At 44.8% G+C, this 20054-nt stretch overlaps 1 protein-coding gene across 1 annotated transcript in view; it reads right to left on the bottom strand.

The window, feature by feature from the left end:
* Window positions 1–20054, bottom strand: part of MUC16 (mucin 16, cell surface associated) — a 114674-nt gene that overhangs the window by 78238 nt on the left and 16382 nt on the right. The window contains exons 2-6 of the mRNA XM_075540771.1: window positions 17709–17819; window positions 4391–7122; window positions 2597–4303; window positions 1169–1405; window positions 961–1028 (exon numbers count right to left, since the gene is read on the bottom strand). Coding sequence (XP_075396886.1) covers window positions 961–1028; window positions 1169–1405; window positions 2597–4303; window positions 4391–7122; window positions 17709–17819 — 4855 coding nt within the window. The remainder of the gene's footprint in view (window positions 1–960; window positions 1029–1168; window positions 1406–2596; window positions 4304–4390; window positions 7123–17708; window positions 17820–20054) is intronic.

Raw genomic sequence — 20054 nt, 5'->3', positions numbered from 1 at the left:
AGGTTTTCTCCTCCTATAAAGAGCTTAAGTCTTGGAAATCCACAGAGCCAGTTCTACACTGTCCTACAGAGTCACTGTGAGTCAACATTGACTTGATAGCAGTGAGTTTACTTGTTGCTTGGTCAGTTGGTTGCTTTTTTTGAAGTACCAAGTTCATGTTCCTGCCAAGGCATCTCAAATGCAGCCACCACGTGTCTGTAGTAGTGTCTTATGTGTTCCTATGGTGCTAAATAGGTTTCAGTGAACCTTCTAGACTAAAAGAAATGGAGAGGAAAGCTTGGTTGATCTGAAAATCAGTGAAAATTCTACGGATCGCAAATGTACTACCTGCAGCTTATCATGGGATGGTGCAGGATTGGGCAGCATCTTGTTCCACATGGAGCTGCTAACCACAAGGTCAGCAGTTTGAAACTACCAGCTGCTCTTCAGCAGAAAGATGAGGTTTTCTACTCATGTAAAGAGTCAGTCTCAGAAACCCATGGGAACAGTTCTATCCTGTTGTATATTGTTGCTATGTGTCAGAAACGAATCAATGGCAGGAAGTTTTGGTTTCAGTTGGCAGGTTCTCCAGGCAGACTCCTTTGGAAAGGTTGTCATATTGGTGTTTTCTAAATCCACTGGGGCCATAATGAGAGCAGATGAAGCCATACTGCCTTACAGGATAAGGATTTGAATCCCGCACTGGAAATGCATGGGTTGTCTCTGTATGATTTGGAGTTAGTCACTTAATCCCTGTGCCTTGTTTTCTCCCTCTGTTCCTGGTTTACCAGACATTTGCAATAACTGAATCAGGCACTAAATACATGACATCGTGCTTTAGGTCTTCCTAATTATTAGCAGTTTCTATGAATTTACTTGTTTCTGTTGTTGATGGTACTTAGAAATCATGAACTGTAGTTGGATAGACATATCAGGGAGCCCAAATCGAAGGGTCTCTTCCAACTGCCACGCAGGTCTTACCTCAGCGAGGCTAGTGTGCAGTCAGAAAAGAGGAATCCCAGGCTGCTATTCTTGAGCAAGGGTCTGAGCTGTAAGGAAGGAGAGAGGAGAGGAGAAGGCACCATGGAGGGAGGCCCAGAAGGGTTGAAGCATCAGAGGGGTGGGCTGGGTGAGTGGCTGGGGCTGGAATTAGTAAGTGAGGCAAGATTGAGGTCAGTGGGATGTTCACCAGGCGCTGCAGAATCTTTTCAGTGAAGTTGAACTTCCTGGAGCCCGGGAGCTGCATGTCCTCTGTGTACTGCAGGTTGGTGATGGTGAAGTTCAGGGTGAATGGTATCAGGAAGGGGCCTGCTGCTGCAGTGACAAAGGGAAAAGACCATTCCTGAGTCAGGTCTGGTATGAGCTCTGAGAAAACATGACTGTAATTAGATTCCTTGCTACTTGGATCTAAATTTTGCTTGAGTGGCTGAAAAAGGAGGAAAAGTTAAACTGAAGAGAAGTTGGAGTCTTCAGTGACATACAAGTTCATGTACAATTTAGTGGCATTATTATAGTCTTCAAGTTGTGCCCCCATGCTTATCTTTCTCTTTGGAGTTCTTCCTCCCCATCAACATAAATTCCCCACTCTCCGAGGTTCCTATCGAATCTCTCTAATTTTTGTTATCTGTGTGATCCTATTCTCCAAAGAGCATACTGCTCAAGGCAGACATTGTTAATTAGTTGAGCTAACCCACTGTTTGTTTTTACTAAGACTTTAGGGAATATTGGCTTAAGGTTTAAGAAGTATCTTGAGACAATGGTTTCAGAGACTCATCCAATCTCTACACCTCGAGAAAGTCTGGCTACTATGGGAATTTAGAATTCTAGTGTGCCTTTCCCCCCTTTTGCACAGGATTCTTTTACAGAACCATTGATAAAAATGTTCAGTAATCACAGCCAGGCATCATCTAGTTCTTCTGGTCTTATGGCAAAGGAGGCATTTGTTCATAATGACTCCATAATGTTCTAATTTTAGTGAACTTTCAGAATCAGATTGCAAGGACAGACGCACATTGGGAGTATGAGTCAGAACCAAATGCAAACAGTTTCATTTAAACAAACTGATGTTGGAACCAGACCATGCACTCAAATGATGCTGCCACACATTATTATAAAGGATGTACAACTTTGTAACAAGGTACAAAGCTAAATTTTTGAATGATTTGGCTGCACTTTTAAAAATCACACAAGGGACTGAAACAAGCCACTGAGGTCACCTTTTACATAGCATGTTGTCTCACAAAGAAAATCTCCCTTGAGTATGATGCTCTTTCACAAAAAAATCATCTAAATAATACCGAATAATGAACATTTTTTAAATAGGAAGGAGACAGGAAAAGCAGAATAATGGAAACGGGGAACCCTCCTAATGAACGTAATGAGAGTGTCAATGCTTCATGGAGAATGAAGCTATCATCCCTGAACCACTTATCTACAAATTGTTGAATGCAAACTCAACTGCTGCAGAAACCTTCACCACAAAAATAATAAAAGATCATTAAAAAAATGAATAAGGGGGGGGGGAGCACTAACAACAAAGGAGTGTTCTCCAGATAAGAAAATTTCCATTCTTTGTGCTTTCCATGTTTTCAACATTTCTGAGAGCACAATTCTATACTGTCTTGCATGTGGAAGAGGTATGACAGGAGTAATGTAAAAAGAATATCTTACATGTTGCTGAGGCCACACTCACAGAAGCCCAAGTGGACGTTCCAGGAGGGGTCTGCGTTGCTGAAGGCTTCCTGGATTGTGTACTGAAGGTGGCTATCGTCTCAACCACAGTAACACCGGGACCAGTGTCCACTGAACTAGTTATCTCCACACTTGTAGTTTTCACCATCATGCTTGGACTTGCTCCTTTCCCGTTACTGGATTCAGGCAGTGTGGTGGTCTGTGGGGGTACCACGGTCACAGTGGCTGCAGTGACTGTTCTGGACATTTCTGGGAGTCCAACGGAGGTCCCGGGTGCTGAAGGTTCTGAGCTCCAGGAAGTTGCAGTACTTTGCTTTCCAGCTGGTGTTGGGGTGGTGACAGGTAGAAGTACACCAGGAGAAATCGTCTGAAATGGATTGGCTGTGCTGGCCTTTTCTACAGGGCTGGTGGTCTGTAAACCTGTGGTCTCTGATAGATGGGAGGAAAGGGTGGAAGTGGCCTTCGTTGAACTGGCCTCTGTCCCAGGAGGCGTGGAGAGTGAAGATGTCTCCGTGGCAATTCCAGGTGAAACTGTAGGTGATCCATCATATCTACTGGTGTCGGTCCTGGGTATGGTGAACTGAAAGGATGTTGTCTCTGCTACACTAAGGTCAGGAGTCTGAGATGTGCTCTCTACTCTGGGTGTGAGGGCTGGTGAGGCTGTTGTCTTAGACAAATGAAGTAAAACAGTGGAAGCAGGAAGAGCTGGGCTCGGCTCTGCACTTAGGTGGGTGACCAAGAAAGGTGTGGTCTCTGGTTCACTGGGAGAAGTTGTGAACATTGGAATAGTTGTACTCCTCTCTCCCCGACCAGAACTAGTCGCCATCCCTGGCATTAATGGAGAGGCCGACTGAGTTGACAGAGATGAACTTAACTCAGTCAAAGTACGGGTAATTGGGGGGACTGTAGTCTCTTGGTCACCACCAGCCAGAGTTGTAACAGGTGTTCTTGTCTCTGCTTTAGAATTGCTGGGCAGTGAGGTCATCATTCCTGTTCCATCAGGGGACAGAGTCAACACTGGAACAGATGAACTGGATTGGGTCTTAGTTTCAGTGACTGGATAAGCAGACATGTCTGGCTGATGCAGGGACGCAGTCAAAGTTGGAATACTAGCACTGCTCTCTGTTCCAGAGCTAGTGACCAATGAGGTCACCGCCCCTGTTCCACCCGTGGAAACCACTGACAGAGTTGAAATGGTTGAGCTAGACTCAGTTCCAGGGTGACTGGTCAGTGAGGATGCATTTTCTTGTGGACCAGGAGAAACATTCGGAGTTGGAGTAGCTCTACTGGCCTCCTCCATTCCAGATGTAGTTAACAAGGAGGTCATCACCCCTGGTGTGCCGGAGGAAACACTCAAAGTTGGAAAGGCTGGACTGGATTCAGCATCAGCATGAGTGACTGGCGAGCTTGTGGTCTCTAGCTTTCCAGGAGAAGCAGTCAGGGGTGGAACACTTGTGCTTGTTTGTGCCTGAGAGCTGGTGACCAATGAGGCCACCACCCCTGTTACACCAGTGGAAAGCACTGGTACAGTTGAAATGGCTGAGCTGGACTCAGTTCCAGGATGACTGGCCAATGAGGATGTGGTTTCTTGTTTACTAGGAGAACCAAGTACAGTTGGAGTAGTTGTGCTAGGCTCTGTTCCAGAAGTAGTCAACAGCGAGGTCACCATCTCTGGTACACCAGGAGAAACATTCAGAGTTGGGGTAGCTGGACTGGACACAAAAGCAGAATGGGTAACTGGCAAGCTTGTGGTTTCTAGTTTTCCAGGAGAAACAGTCAGGGGTGGAACAACTGTACTTGTTTGTACCCCAGAGCTAGTGACCAATGAAGTCACCACCACTGTTTCACCAGTGGAAAACCCTGGCAGAGTTGGAATGCTTGAGCTGGACGCAGTCCCAGGATGACTGGCCAAAGAGGATGTGGTTTCTTGTTGACCAGGAGATACAACCAGAGTTGGAGTAGCTGTACTGGTTTCTGTGCCAGAAGTAGTCAACAGTGAGGTCATCATCCCTGGTACAGGAGGGGAAAGGGTGAGAGTTGGAACAGCTGAACTGGACTCAACACCAGAATGGGTGACTGGTAAGTTTGTGGGTTCTAGCTTATCAGGCGAGAGAGTTGGGGATGGAACACTTGTGTGTGTTTGTATCCCAATGCTAGTGACCAGTGAGGTCACCACCCCTGTTACATCAGTTGAAGCCACTGGCACAGTTGGAATGGTTGAGCTAGACTCAGTCTCAGGAAGACTGGCTAATGAGGATGTGGTTTCTTGTTGACCAGGTGAAACAGTCAGAGTTGAAGTAGCTGTACTGGTCTCTGTGCCAGAAGTAGTCAACAGCGAGGTCATCATCCCTGGTACACCAGGGGAAATAGACAGAGTTGGTGTAGTTGTACTTGTCTCAGTTTCAGAACTAGTGACCAATGTGGTCATCATTCTGGGGACACCAGAGGAAATGGTGGGAATTGTAACAGCTGAGCTGGATTCAGCACCAGCATGAGTAACTGGTATGCTTGTAGTTTCTAGCTTTCCAGGAGAAACAGTCAGGGGTGGAATGGCTGAGCTGGCCTCAGTTCCAGGATAATTGACCAATGAGAATGTGGTTTCTTGTTGACCAGGTGAAACAATCAGAGATGGAGGGGCTGTACTGGTCTCTGTGCCAGAAGTAGTGAACAGCGAGGTCTTCATTCCTGGTACACCAGGGGAAACAGTCAGAGTTGGAGTAGCTGTATTTGTCTCTGTTCCAGAACGAGTGACCAGTGTGGTCATCGCCCCTGGTGTGCCAGGGGAAATACTCAGAGTTGGAAAGGTTGAACTGGATTCAGCACCAGCATGAGTGACTGGTGAGCTTGTGGTTTCTAGCTTAGCAGGAGAAACAGTCAGGCGTGGAACACCTGTGCTTGTTTGTGCCCTGGAGCTAGTGACCAATGAGGTCACCACCCCTGTTACACCAGTGGAAAGCACTGGTAGAGATGGAATAGCTGAGCTGGACTCAGTCCCAGGGTGACTGACCAATGAGGATATGGTTTCTTGTTGACCAGGAGAAACAACCAGAGGTGGAATAGCTGTTCTAGTCTCCGTGCCGGAAGTAGTAATCAATGAGGTCATCATCTCTGGTACACTAGTGGAAACATTCAGATTTGGGGTAGTTGGACTGGACACAACACCAGGATGAGAAACTGGTAAGCTTGTGGTTTCTAGTTTTCCAGGAGAAACAGTCAGGGGTGGAACGACTGTACTTGTTTGTACCCCAGAGCTAGTGACCAATGAGGTCACCACCCCTGTTACACCAGTGGAAACCTCTGTCAGTGTTGGAATGGCTGAGCTGGACACAGTCCCAGGATGACTGGCCAATGAGGATGTTTCTTGTTGAGCAGGTGAAACAACCAGAGTTGGAATAGCTGCACTAATCTCTGTGCCAGAAGTAGTCAACAGTGAGGTCATCATCCCTGGTACACCAGGGGAAACAGTCAGAGTTGGAGTAGTTGTACTTCTCTCAGTTTCAGAACTAGTGACCAATGTGGTCATTATCCCGGGGACACCAGAGGAAATGGTGGGAATTGTAACAGTTGAACTGGATTCAGCACCAGCATGAGTAACTTGTATGCTTGTAGTATCTAGCTCTCCAGGAGAAACACTCAGGGGTGGAATGCCTGTGCTTGTTTGTACCCCGGAGCTAGTGACCAGTGAGGTCACCACCCCTGTTACATCAGTGGAAACCTCTGGCAGAGTTGAAATGGCTGAGCTGGATGCAGTCCCAGGATGACTGACTAATGAGGATGCTTCTTGTTGACCAGGAGAAACAATCAGAGTTGGAATAGCTGGACTGGTCTCTGTGCCAGGAGTAGTCAACAGTGAGGTCATCATTCCTGGTACACCAGAGGAAACAGTCAGAGTTGGAGTAGTTGTACTTGTCTCTGTTCCAGAACTAGTGAGCAGTGTGGTCATTATCCTGGGGGCACCAGAGGAAATAGCTGGAGTTGGAACAGTTGAACTGGATTCAGCAACATGAGTAACTAGTATGCTTGTAGTTTCTAGCTCTCCAGGAGAAACAGTCAGGGGTGGAATGCCTGCACTTGTTTGTACCCTAGAGCTAGTGACCAATGATGTTACAACCTGTGTTACACCAGTGGAAACCACTGGCATAGTTGGAATGGCTGAGCTGGACTCAGTCCGAGGATGACTGGCCAATGAAGATGCAGTTTCTTGTGGACCAGTAGAAGCAATCAGAGGTGGAGTAACTGTACTGGTTTCTGTTCCAGAATTAGTGACCATTGTAGTCATTTTCCCTGGTACAGCAGGGAAAATGGTCAGAGTTGGAAAGGTTGAACTGGATTCAGCACCAGCATGAGTGACTGGCGAGCCTATGGTTTCTGGCTTAGCAGGAGAAATAGTCAGGGGTGGAACACCTGTGCTTGTTTGTGCCTTGGAGCTTGTGACCAATGAGGTCACCACCCCTGTTACACCAGTGGAAAGCACTGGCAGAGTTGGAATAGCTGAGCTGGACTCAGTGCCAGGGTGACTGGCCAATGAGGATATGGTTTCTTGTTGACCAGGGGAAACAGTCAGAGTCAAAGTAGCTGTACTAATCTCTGTTCCAGAACTTGTGACCAATGAGGTCATCGCTCCTGGCATAGTTGTGACAGTACCAGGATGGGTGACTGATAAGGTTGTGGTTTCTAGATTACCAGGAGAAACATTCAATCCTGGAACACCAGTACTTCTTTGCACCCTAGAGCTGGTGACCAATGAAGTCCCCACTCCTGTTACACCAGTGGAAGCCTCTGGCAGAGTTGGAATGGCTGAGCTGGACTCAGTCCCAGGATGATTGACCAATGAGGATGTGATTTCTTGTTGACCAGGTGAAACAATCAGAGATGGAGGGGCTGTACTGGTCTCTGTGCCAGAAGTAGTCAACAGCGAGGTCTTCATCCCTGGTACACCAGAGGAAACAGTCAGAGTTGGAGTAGCTGTGCTTGTCTCTATTCCAGAATGAGTGACCAGTGTGGTCATCGCCCCTGGTGCACCAGGGGAAATAGTAAGAGTTGGAAAAGTTGAACTGGATTCAGCACCAGCATGAGTGACTGGTGAGCTTGTGGTTTCTGGCTTAGCAGGAGAAACAGTCAGGGGTGGAACACCTGTGCTTGTCTGTAACGTGGAGCTAGTGACCAATGAGGTCACCACCCCTGTTACACCAGTGGAAAGCACTGGCAGAGTTGGCATGGCTGAGCTGGACTCAGTCCCAGGGTGACTGGCCAATGAGGATGTGGTTTCTTGTTCAGGAGAAACAACCAGAGTTGGAATAGCTGTACTGGGCCGGGTTCCAGAAGTAGTCATCAATGGGGTCATCACCCTTGATGAGGTCATCATCCTTGATAAGCCAGGAGAAACAGTCAGAGTTGGAGTTGCTGTACTAGTCTTGGTCCCAGAACTAGTTACCAATGAGGTCATCACCCCTGGCATAGTTGTGACAGCTGCACTGGACTCAGTACCAGGATGGGTGACTGATAAGGTTGTGGTTTCCAGCTTACCAGGAGAAACATTCGAGCCTGGGACACCAGTACTTGTTTGTACCCCATAGCTAGTGAGTAATGAAGTCACCTCCCCTGCTATACCAGTGGACACCACTGGTATAGTTGGAATGGCTGAGCTGGACTCAGTCCCAGGATAACTGGCCAATGAGGATGTGGGTCCTTGTTGACCAGGTGAAACAATCAGAGAGGCAGGGGTTGTACTGGTCTCTGTGCCAGAAGTAGTCAACAGTGAGGTCACCATCCCTGGTACATCAGGGGAGACAGTCAGAGTTGGTGTAGCTGTCCTGGTCTCTGTTCCAGAACTAGTGACCATTGTGGTCATCACCCCTGGTACACCAGGGGAAATAGTCAGGTTTGGAAAGATTGAACTGGATTCAGCACCAGCATGAGTGACTGATGAACTTGTGGTCTCTGGCTTAACAGGAGAAACAGCCTGGGGTGGAACACCTGTGCTTATTTGTGCCCTGGAGCTGGTGACCAATGAGGTCACCACCCCTGTTACACCAGTGGAAAGCACTGGCAGAGGTGGAGTGGCTGAGCTGGACTCAGTCTCAGAGTGACTGACCAATGAGGATGTGGTTTCTTGTTGACCAGGAGAAACAACCAGAGTTGGAGTAGCTGTACTGGTCTCCGTTCCAGAAGCAGTCATCAGTGAAGTCATGACCTCTGGCATAGTTTGGACAGCTGCATTTGACTCAGTACTAGGATGGGTGACTGGTAAGGCTGTGTTCTCCAATTCATCAGGATAATCAGTCTTTGTTTGAATAATTGTACTTTTCTCTGCTCTGGAACTAGTTGTCATTGTGGTCATCTTCCCTGTGACACCAGTGGAACCAATCAGATTTGGAGTGGCTGAACTGGACTGAATCACAGAAAGGGTTACTGATTCATCGGAAGCAGCAGTTGGCATAGTTGTATTGGTCTCTACGCCAGAGTCAGTGCCCAGTGAAGTCATCAATCCAGAGGAGACAGTCACATTTACAGGTGATGAACTGGTTTCTGTCCCAGAATGAGTCACTAATGAACTTATGGTCTCTGTTAGTTCTGGAGAATTAGTTGGATTTTGCGCTTGAAAGGCCATACTTGTGTCCCCAGAACTAGTGATCAATGAGGTCACTGTCCCTGACGCACTCATGAAGACTGTAACAGATGAACTGGAGTCTCTGGTAGGATGGGTGACTGGTCTAGTTGTAGTCTGTATTTCATGAAGGGATTCAGTCATAGTTGGACTGGTCTGAGCTCCAGGACTAGTTTTCAATGAAGTCACAGTTGTCAATACACCAGTGGAAGCCATTGGTGTAGTTGGAATAGCTGAACTGGACTCAGTATGGGGATTACTGGCCAATGAGGATGTGGTTTCTGGTTTTCCAAGAGAAACAGTTAGAGTTGGAATGGTGAAACTGGTCTCTGATCCAGAACTAGTGATCAATGAAGTCACTGCCCCAGGTACACTAGTGGAAACAGCTGGAGTTGAAACCATTGACCTGGATTCAGCCCCAGAATAAGTGTTTGTTAAGGCTGTTGTCTTTGGTTCACTAGGAGACACAGTCATCTCTGGAAGAGTTTTGCTTGTTTCTACCTTTGTGCTGGTGACCAGAGAGTTGACCATTCCTATTACACTAGTGGAAACCACTGGCAGAGTTGGAATGTCTGAACTAGGTCCACTACCAGGATGACTGATCACTGAAGATGTGGTTTCTTGTTCACCAGGAGAAACAGCCAGAGTTGGAATAGTTATACTTGTCTGTGCTCCAGCACTAGTGACCAATGAGGTCACCATTCCTGATGATCCAGGGAAGACCATTGGAGTGGGAAGAGATGAACTTGTTTCTGTCCCAAGGTGAGTCAATGAGCCTGTGGTCTCTTGGAGACCTGGAAAATTAGTCAGGGTTTGAATAGCCATACTGGTCTCTTCCCCATACCTAGTGACCGATGAGGTTGCCTTCTCTGGCCCATTAGGGAAGGTGGATGAGCTGGTGTCTACACTAGGATGGGTCACTGTCAAGGGTGTCAGAATAGTCATACTGGTCTGGGCTTCAGAGCTAGTGACAAGTGAAGTCACCATATCCAGGACACCTAATGAGACAGTCAGAGTTGGGAGAGCTGAACTGGTTTCTGTCAAAAGATTGTTGACCATTGTGGGTGTGCTGTCGGATTCACCATGGGACACATTCTGGGTTGTCTTAGGAACTGTTGGGCTGGTCTCTACAGAATGGGTGAACCGTGAAGTTGCTGTCTGTGGCTCAGGAGAAGAATCAGTCAGAGTTCCCAGAGCTGTGGAGTCTTTTGCTCCAGAACTAGTAGGGGAGACAGTCAAAGTTGGAAGAGCTGAGCTAGCTTCTGTCTTGGAATGGGTGACAGGTTCATGCAGGGAATCTCTCATCGTTGGAATAGTTGCATTGATCTCTGCCTCAGTGACAGTGACCAGTGAGGTCACCATATGGAGGGCATCAAGTGAAGGAGTCAGAGTTCGAATAGCAGAGCTGGCTTTTTCCTCAAGATTGGTGGTCATTGTGGGCACGGTGTCTGTTCCATTGTAGGAAACACTTGGATTTGTTCTGGGCACAGTTGGGCTGATCTCTGCAGGATGGGTGACCCATATGGGTGTTATATTTGGCTGACCAATGGGATCAGTGATACTTGGGATAACCAAGTCTGTCTTTGCCCCAGAACTTGTGACCAGTGAGGTCACCACCCCTTGCTCACTCGAGTACACAGTTGGAGTTGTATCAGTTGAATTGGTCTGTGTCCTAGGATGAGTGGTCAATGAGACTGTGCTCACTGATTGACCTGGGGAATCAGTCATCACTGCAAGAGTTGTACTTGCCTCTGCCCCCAAAGTAGTATCCAGTGAGGTTACCACCCCTGGTACACCAGGGGAGGTTGTTGGAGCTGGAAAGGCTGAACTGGCTTCTTCCTGAGAACTGGTGGTGATTGTGGGTGTGCTGTCTGATTCACCATAGGAAACTTTTGTGATGGTCCCAGGAGAGGATGGGCTGATCTCTGTCGTACGGGTGTTCCATGAGGTGGCTGTTTCTGGTTCATAAGGGGGATTGGTTAAAGTTCCAAGAGCAGGCCTGGTTGCCGCTGCAGAAGTAGGGAATGCTGAGGTCGTGATGTGTGGCTCGCTCCTGACCATAGATGGAGTTGTCGTGGGAAGAGCTGTGCTGGTCTGTGCCCCAGGCCTGAAAGCTAGTGATGCTGTCTTCTCAGAAACATTGGCCGAAACAGTTGGGGTTGTGGTAATCAGCCTTAGTGTGCTGGCTGTGGCACTTGATGTCCTAAGGGAAGTCAGGGTTTCCAGCGTGGTAGTGGAGCTTGTGGTGGTCAGAACTGTCATGCCTCCTGTGGCCTTCAGAGATGTTGTGGCAGTCTCTGCCCTCTCCGTTCCTCTTGTGAATAGTCCTGTGAATTGTAATAAACATGAAACGTGGACAAGATTACCAAAATACTCACTAGACTGGAAATAACTTACTTTTTCCTCCACATAAGGAAAGGGAGAGAACTCTTGATTATTATTAAGTGGATGCACCTGGCATGCTTTTGTAATGGAAAGGGACTTGTGATTGCCATTAACGTGCTGACCTTGCATAATTGTGAGTTAAAAGCCCACAATCACTCTTGGCCAGACTACTTTGCTCTCCTTTCCAGATATTTTCTGTATTTTCCAATCTCTGAGCCTTTGCTGAAGCGTTCGCTATGCTTGACATGCCCATTCCCCATGAATTCTTACTTTCTGTCCTTCTTTAAATACCAGCCCCATTAATCCTTCTCAAATCTGCATCAGAATACAGCCCCTCTTTCTCTCAACATTTCCTTATGATATGGTCTGAACCATTTCTCACACACTGCTTGGTATAGCTATTAATGTATGACTGCCTGACATATAGTAACTAGAGGTCTGCAAGTATTTATTGAATGAGTGAATTAATGATGGGTATATGTATAGGTAGATGGATGTATTCGGAGTCTCCTATGACTTGAGAGAGAGCATGTATCACAGTGCTTGAAAGCCTGAGCTCTAGAATAACATAGTTTTCCTCCTCTGATAAATAGATGTGTGGCATTTTAAGGTACCAAGCCATGTAGACCTCCATTTCTCATGTATAAAGTGAAAATAAGTACAAGGTTCATCTCAGGGGATTGTTAAAAAATGCACCCATCCTAATGCATCTTAGGTCACAATAATATATCACTACTACTATTATTTCAGGCTGGATTCAGAAGAGCATGTAGAACAAAGGATATTATTGCTGATGTCAAATGAAACTTGCATGAAAGCAGACAATAGCAGAAAGATGTTTAGTTGTGTTTCATTAATTATACTAAGTAATTAGACTGTGTGATTATAATAAACTACAGGTAGCTTGAGAAGAACAGGAATCCAAGAACACTACATTGTGCTCATGCGGAACCTGTACATAGATCAAAAGGCAATTGTGGGAACAGCACAGGGGAATACTGCATGCTTTGAAATCAGGAAAAGTGTGTGCGAGTGTGGAATTCTCACCATACTAATTATTTCTATATGATTAGTAAACCATCAAAGAAGCTAGAATATATGAAGAAGAATGTGGCTTTGGGATTGGAGAAAGGCTTATTAACAACCTGCGATACACAGATGATACACCTTGCTTGCTGTAAGTAAAGAGAACTTGAAGTACTTGCTGATGAAGACCAAGGATTATAGCCTTAATTGTGGATAACAACTCAATATCAAGAAGACAAAAATCTTGACAACTGGACCAGTAGGTAACATTACAATAAATGAAGAAAAATTGAAGTTATCAAGGATTTCATCTTTTATTGGATTTACAACCATCAGTGCTCATGGAACAGCAGTCAAGAGATTCAGGCCACAATGGTAAATCTGCTGCACAAGACCTCTTTAGAGTGTTGAAAAGCAAAGATGTTACTTTGAGGACTAAGGTGTGCCTCTGCCAAGCCATGGTATTCTCCATTGCATCATGTGCATGTGAAAGTTGGACACCGCATAAGGAAGACTGAAGAAGAATTGATGCATTTGAATTGTGGTGCTGGAGAAGATTGAAATACCATAGACTGCTCAAAGGACAAATAAATACGTCTCAGAAGAAGTAGGGCTAGAGTCCTCTTTAGAGCCAAGGATGGCAAGATTTCACCTTACAAATTTTGGACATAATGTCAGGAGAGACAATGTTCGGTAGAGTTGTGGGCAGTGAGGGAGAGAAAGGTCCTCAATGAGGTGAACTGACAAGGTGATTGCCACAATGAACTCAAGCCTGGGGACACCTGTGAGGATGTTGCAGGAGTGTGTAGTGTCCATTCTGTTGTGCATCATGTTGCTATGTGCCAGAAACAATGCAAAAGCACCTGACAACAATAACAACAACACTATTCTTGGCATTTTTAATCTCCTCATATGCATGGCATCTAACAACCAGGACAACAACTATGATTTCTGCTGTTATTACCACTACTAGGTACTACTAGCACTGTTCCTATTATAGTTACTATCGTCATTACTATTTCTGCCATTACCGCTGATATTACTACTTTTCATTACTTGCTAATACTCTTATTACTATCCTTTATCAATCACTGTTGTCAAGTTGGTTTAGACTCAAAGCAACCCTATAGGACAGGATAGAACTCCCCCTGTGAGTTTCTGAGACTGTAACTCTTTACAAGGGTAGAAACCTCAATATTTCTCTTGAGGAGAAACTGGTGGCTTCAAACTGCAGCCCTTGAGTTCGAAAGGATGGCATGCAAGAATAAGAGGCTGCCTGGTCTTGTGCCAACTACAGCCTAATGCACAACCACTACACCACCAGGGTTCCTCTTTATTATCTGTAATTTCTAGTGTGGTTACTATGACAAGTATGACCTACTACTACTGATATTGGATTGGAATCAGCTTGGTAGCACACAGCAACAATATTATTGTACTATTACTCTCTATTAGCACTGTGTGTACACCTACTTCAGCTACAACATTAATACGGGTTGAAGAATTACTCAAGTGTAGTACCAGAGCTGACCACTTGAACTGAAAGAGTCCTTGAGCAGTAGCCATTTGGGTGAGACAGCAACTCTTGATAGGGGCTTCAGAAAATGGCTCCCAGTGAGGAGAAAAACACCTGGATGCACCTCTAGAAAAGACCACAGAGTCTACAGGAGTTTAGTGCAGGGGGAGGGGTAAAACAGAGGAGATTTTGGCTTCAATGAGGGCCAAGCCTGCTAATGCTACCGACCAATGTCCCTAGTGTAACCAATTAAGAATATCCTATTTATTTTGTGTACTCCTCTGTCACTTGAGTTCTGGTGGTGTCTGGGTTATGCGCTGGCTGCTAATGGCAAGGTGAGTAGTTTCAAACCACCAGCCAATCCACAGGACAAAGAGCTCCCATAGAGATTTCCATTCTCACATATCCCCAGGGGCGGTTCTTGTAGGGTTGCTATGAGTTGAATTGACTGAGTGGCACTGAGTTTCTATCATCTGATTTTTATTATTTTGATGATATAGTTTCTGGAGTGTATATAAATATATACCTGTTGCCTTAAAAATATTATCCTATTTGGGGTTCACACTAAATCCTAGCTCCAACTTAAGAACAATATGTTTTTACATCATAGCCCTGATCCACGCTCACCTTCATGAAATGACCACTGAAGATAAGGGTGCTAAAACAAAGTGTGATGAAGAAACCAGATGGTGCATGCCCAACTATAAATCGGAATAGTGTCTGGTGTCTTAACAGCATGTATTCAAACAAGCAGCCATCTAAGCAAGGAGTCAACTAAGTCCACACAGAAGAAGCACACCAGCTTGTGTGATCTAGAGATGATGATTAAAAAATTTGAATACGGTGAGGAGAAAAGTATCAGAGCAAAAGTTATGAACACCCAATTTATGGAGGGCTATGGAGGACAGTAGGAGCCCCAAACCCATCTGCAGAGTAGCTAGTCAGGCTGAGCCACTGGCAGATCTACTGTAGCCATGGGCAAGAGTCTCAGACAGCCTTACTCTCAGGCAGAGATCATTGTAATATTGACGATGCTAGATCAATCTTGATACTTGGACCGATGACCACCTGTAGACAAGACCTGAATCTGTTCTGGGGTCAGTATCTCCTACTGGTTCCATGACAGACATTTCTGCCCTTGCTTTTTGAATGCTGTTTGGGGTTTGCTCCTTCTTACACATTATTTGTAATTTTTCTGCATAATATTAATTTTTTATCCTTACCACCTTAGCGTGATTTTGTTTTGTATTGTTTTCTGTTGGGTCGCCCAGATGTGAAGCACAGGAGGAGTGGATGCCTAATGAGACTAACTGATACAAGGGTATATAGGGAATACAGGGGTGGGGAGTGCATGATAGGGAGGGAAATGGGATCTAGGGGTACATAGTGAAGACAGGAGTGGGGAGGGAGCATTAGAGCAGATTGTGATTGCATACTTACCTTAGAGGCGATTTAACCATGGGAGTGGGGGATGCTCTCAAAAATTGAAGTGAGGGTGATTGGACAGTTTTCTTTGATATCATTGCATGAGTCAACTATTGAATGACATGATATGTAAATTACTTGATCTGTAATTGACACTGTTAAGAAGAAAGAGAAAAAGAATATCCTAACGACCTTATTTCTGAGAGGAGATCTTCAGGGCTTTAAATGTAATTGATGATGGTGATGATGATGATGATGAGGAGAGGCAATGGCAAAAACCCTTTCAAGCTTTGAAGGTTCTTGGATGAAGGCAATGTACAAGAAGGAGGTCAGTCAAAAATGGTGGAGGCAGGAGAAGACACTGGGAAGAGTGCAAATGCCAAAGGTGACATCGCTACAGTGATAGCTACACAAGCCTACATTCATGGAGATCCACGAGTAGATTCATCAGTAGATGATGGGATACCAGTTCTTAAACACTTCCTCCCCTACCCCCCGGCCCACCCCCACTATCATGATCCCAATTCTACCTTACGAACCTGGTTAAACCAGAGGATGCACAGTGGTGCAGATAGGACCTGGAAACACAGGGAATCCAGGATGGATGAACCCCTGAGGACCACTGGTGAGAGTGGTGATGCCAGGAGGGAGGTGGGAAAGGGGCATAGAAAGGAGGAACTGATTACAAGGATCTACATATAACTTCCTCCCTGAGGGACAGACAACAGAAAAGTGGGTGAAGGAATACATCAGGCAGTGTAAGATATGATAAAATAATAATTTATAAATTTTCAAGCGTTCATGAGGAATGGGGGAGCAGGGAGGGAGAGGAAAAACGAAAAAGAAAAACAAGGAGCTGATCCAGGAGCTCAAGGGGAAAACAAGTGTTTTGAGATGATGAGGGCAACGAATATATAAGTTTGCTTTACACAATCGACGTATGTATGGATTGTGATAAGAGCTGTATGAGCCCTAATAAAATGATTTTTTTAAAAAGAAAGAAAAATGGCATCAGGATTGGGAGAAAGTTTACTAATAATCTAAGATACTCAGATGACACAACCCTGCTGGCTGAAAATGAGGACTGACTTGTTAGCAACTAGGGAGATCAAGAGATTAAGTGACGTATTACATTAGGTAACTGCTTTAGAGTTGAAAAGCAAGGATGTTACTTTGAGGACTAAGGTGTGCCTGACCCAACCCGTGGTATTTTCACTTGCCTCGTATGCATGTGAAATTTGGACATTGATTAAGGAAGACCGAAGAAGTCGCAATGAATTTGACTTGTGGTGCTGGGGAAGAATAGTGAAATCACCATGGACTGCTACAAGAACAACAAACCTCTCTTGGAAGCAGTGCAGCCAGAGTTCTGCTAAGAGGCAAGGATGTCAAGACTTTCTCTTACCTACTTTGGGCATATTTCCAGGAGAGACCTGTCCCTGAAGAAGAACATCCTGTTTGGTAAAGTAGAGGGGCAGCAAAGGAGAGGAAGACCCTCAAGGAGATGGATTGACACAGTGGTTACAATGGGCTTAAGCAAAGGAACAATTGTGAGGATGGTGCCGGACCAAGCCGTATTTCATTCTGTTGTGCATGAGGTCACTATGGGTCAGAACCAACTCTATGGTACCTAACAAGAATAAAAGCCTGCCTGGTCTTGTGCCAACTTATGTTGGGTTGGGGATATGATTATTGTGATACATAGGATTTTCACTAGCTAATTCTCAGAAATCAACCACCAGCCTTTTCCATCTACTCCATTTTAGTCTAGAAACTCTATTGAAACCTATTCAGTAACATACCAGTCTGCAGGTCTCCACTGACAGATGGTTTGGTGGCTAGTCTGAAGTGCATGATCAGGAAACAAAATTAACTAAATTGTGTTGTATTTGTGAAGCTGCCATAGCCAACCACAAGCTAAACTCACTTAACATGTTTTAAGGACACGTTCTAACAGATAACTCTGAAACAGTGACTTTAGACAGTGAAGCCACGATGAACTCACACAATTCTCAATATTAAGGGAAAAAGTTCATCTCTCTGGAACATGAAAATGTATGTAAGCAAAAATGTACATACCTTTAGCGGTAACAGATTTAGATGTCAGAGGGCCACTTGTTGGTACTGGGGAACCTCCATGTGCTGCTTCATTGGGAATCCTTGTGATAGGGTTCACTATGCCATCTGTCCCTAAAAGTGAGGATGAAGAAGAAATATTGAGTAACTTAACCAGAAGGTGAGCATTGTCTAACTGGATCTACTTATTTTACTACTCAGCTCAAACCTATTGAAGCCCATTTGTATGAAATTGGGTCAGAGTTACATGTCACGAGTGGCTGCACCTATCCACACATCATCATCCACCCACATTCTTCCATCCTTTTATCTATTCCTATATCTGATCATCTATTCTTCCTACAGTTCATCCTTCTTTGTTTTAATCATTTTGTTGGGGGTGTGTACAATTCTTATCACTATCCATACATACATCCATTGTGTCAAGCACATATGTACATTTGTTGCCATCATCATTCTCAAAACATTTGCCTTCCACTTGAGCCCTTAATATCAGCTGCTCGTTTTCCTTCCCTACTCCCCCTACCTCATGGACCCTTCATAATTCATAAATTGTTATTATTTTGTCATATGTTACACTGTCCAACGTCTCCCCCTGCCCTCTTCTCTGCTGTCCACCCCCCAGGGAGGAGGCTATACATAGATTCTTGTAATCAGTTCCTCCTTTCTATCCCATGTTCCCTCCACCCTCCAGGCATCGCCACTCTCACCACTGGTCCTGGAGGAGTCATCCGCCCTGGATTCCCTGTGTTTCCAGTTGCTATCTGTACCAATGTACATCCTCTCGTCTAGCCTGATCCATTCCTTTGTCATTCACTTCTCTTTCCTTCAACCTTTACTCCCTTCCAAACTTTCTCCCTATATTCTTTCCATTCTTTTTTCTTTCAATCTTTAATTCAATAGATTTTCCCTTCCACCCATCCTTCATCCATCCTCTCTTTCCAAGATTCATACACCCCTCCTTTCATTCTTTTAGCTCCTCTTTCCCCTCTTTCATCCTCCACTCATCCAGACACAGTTCCATCTTCTTATCAGCTCATGCTATACTTCCTGAGCACGCATCATTGTACTACTAATCTGAATTTTAGGACATGGATCAATAGCTGTTAATATGGCTGTACACTGAGTGTTTTAAATCTGTGAGAGGGAATCAAAGTCAACTTCCTGTAGACATCGTCTGATGATCTAGGCGCGGGAATAGTTAGAAGCCTTCTCTGGTCTTGAGTCCAGAATAGCATTGGGAACTATTTCAATCCTTGTCAAGGAATGGGTTCTCCAAGAGGACCCTTCCCTTATCCCCTCATCCTCTCGAAGTGCTGTTTCTCTTCTTAAACTTTGGGTCTCTCCCACATCCTCAGCTACTTTGTTCCCTCAATTTTAATTCACTTACCTTTTCTTTCACCTTGTTCTTGCTTTTGACTCCTTGTTATCAATACAGAAACATATTCAAATCAAAGGGAAAATTCCTCTTTTAATCTATGTAATATTTTAGCTTTCATCCTACTCTCCTTCAGTCTACTCCCTTCAGTAGAATCCCAGAAGACTCCCAAGTTGCTAAAGAACTTCCCACCTCCATACAATCTGACTACTCTTTAGTGTTTGATAGAACTGATCATTCTTCTTAAAATTGTCTCTGTGGTGTCTTCTCTTTGTTGATTTTTCTTTTACCTCTCAGACCACGTCTGCTTAGGCTATTGGTTAACAGGATGGATTCCATATAATTTGAACTTTTATCCTACTTCTGTCACTTACTTGTGCAGTTTTGAGAAAATTACTCTCTGTGCTACAGTTTTCCCTGTGGTACAGTTTGCTAGAACCTATTTCAAAGAGCATTATGATGAAGATTAAACAACTTAGAAGAGTGCTTGGAACAAAATAAATGTTGTATAGACATGGAATGTTATTAATATTGTAACTGTCATTCTTAATAGTAATGTTAGAACAATCACCATGGTAATACATTTGTCAACCACCTTGCTAATTTAGTTTTGTTTCCCTAATTCTTAAGTCATGTACCGAGAACTGAGAATAGATTTCTTTAAGAGTTCTAAAATATATTTCTGGTATAGGGATACATTCCTAGTTAACTTCTTTTTTACTTCTCAGGAAAGGAGCTATTATCTAGGAGTCACAGAGAATCAGAGTGGAAATTTTGAGTCCTTACTTGTTAATGACGTAGAATGTGAAGTAATTTGAGGACCACTTGTCACCCATTCCCGGTCAGCACTTTCTGTTCTCCTGGCATCCACAAGAGGTGATAAAGATGTCTGAGTTGGCTGTGTGCTACTCTCTGCCCCAAGGCTGTTGTTTACTGTATATGTGGTAGCGGGTGAGGAAGTCATTCCATGG

The sequence above is a fragment of the Tenrec ecaudatus genome, chromosome 1 (genome assembly GCF_050624435.1).
Source record: "Tenrec ecaudatus isolate mTenEca1 chromosome 1, mTenEca1.hap1, whole genome shotgun sequence".
Taxonomy (NCBI): Eukaryota; Metazoa; Chordata; class Mammalia; order Afrosoricida; family Tenrecidae; genus Tenrec; species Tenrec ecaudatus.
Note: the sequence above shows the minus strand (reverse complement) of the source record. Positions and strands in the feature narration are given on the sequence as shown.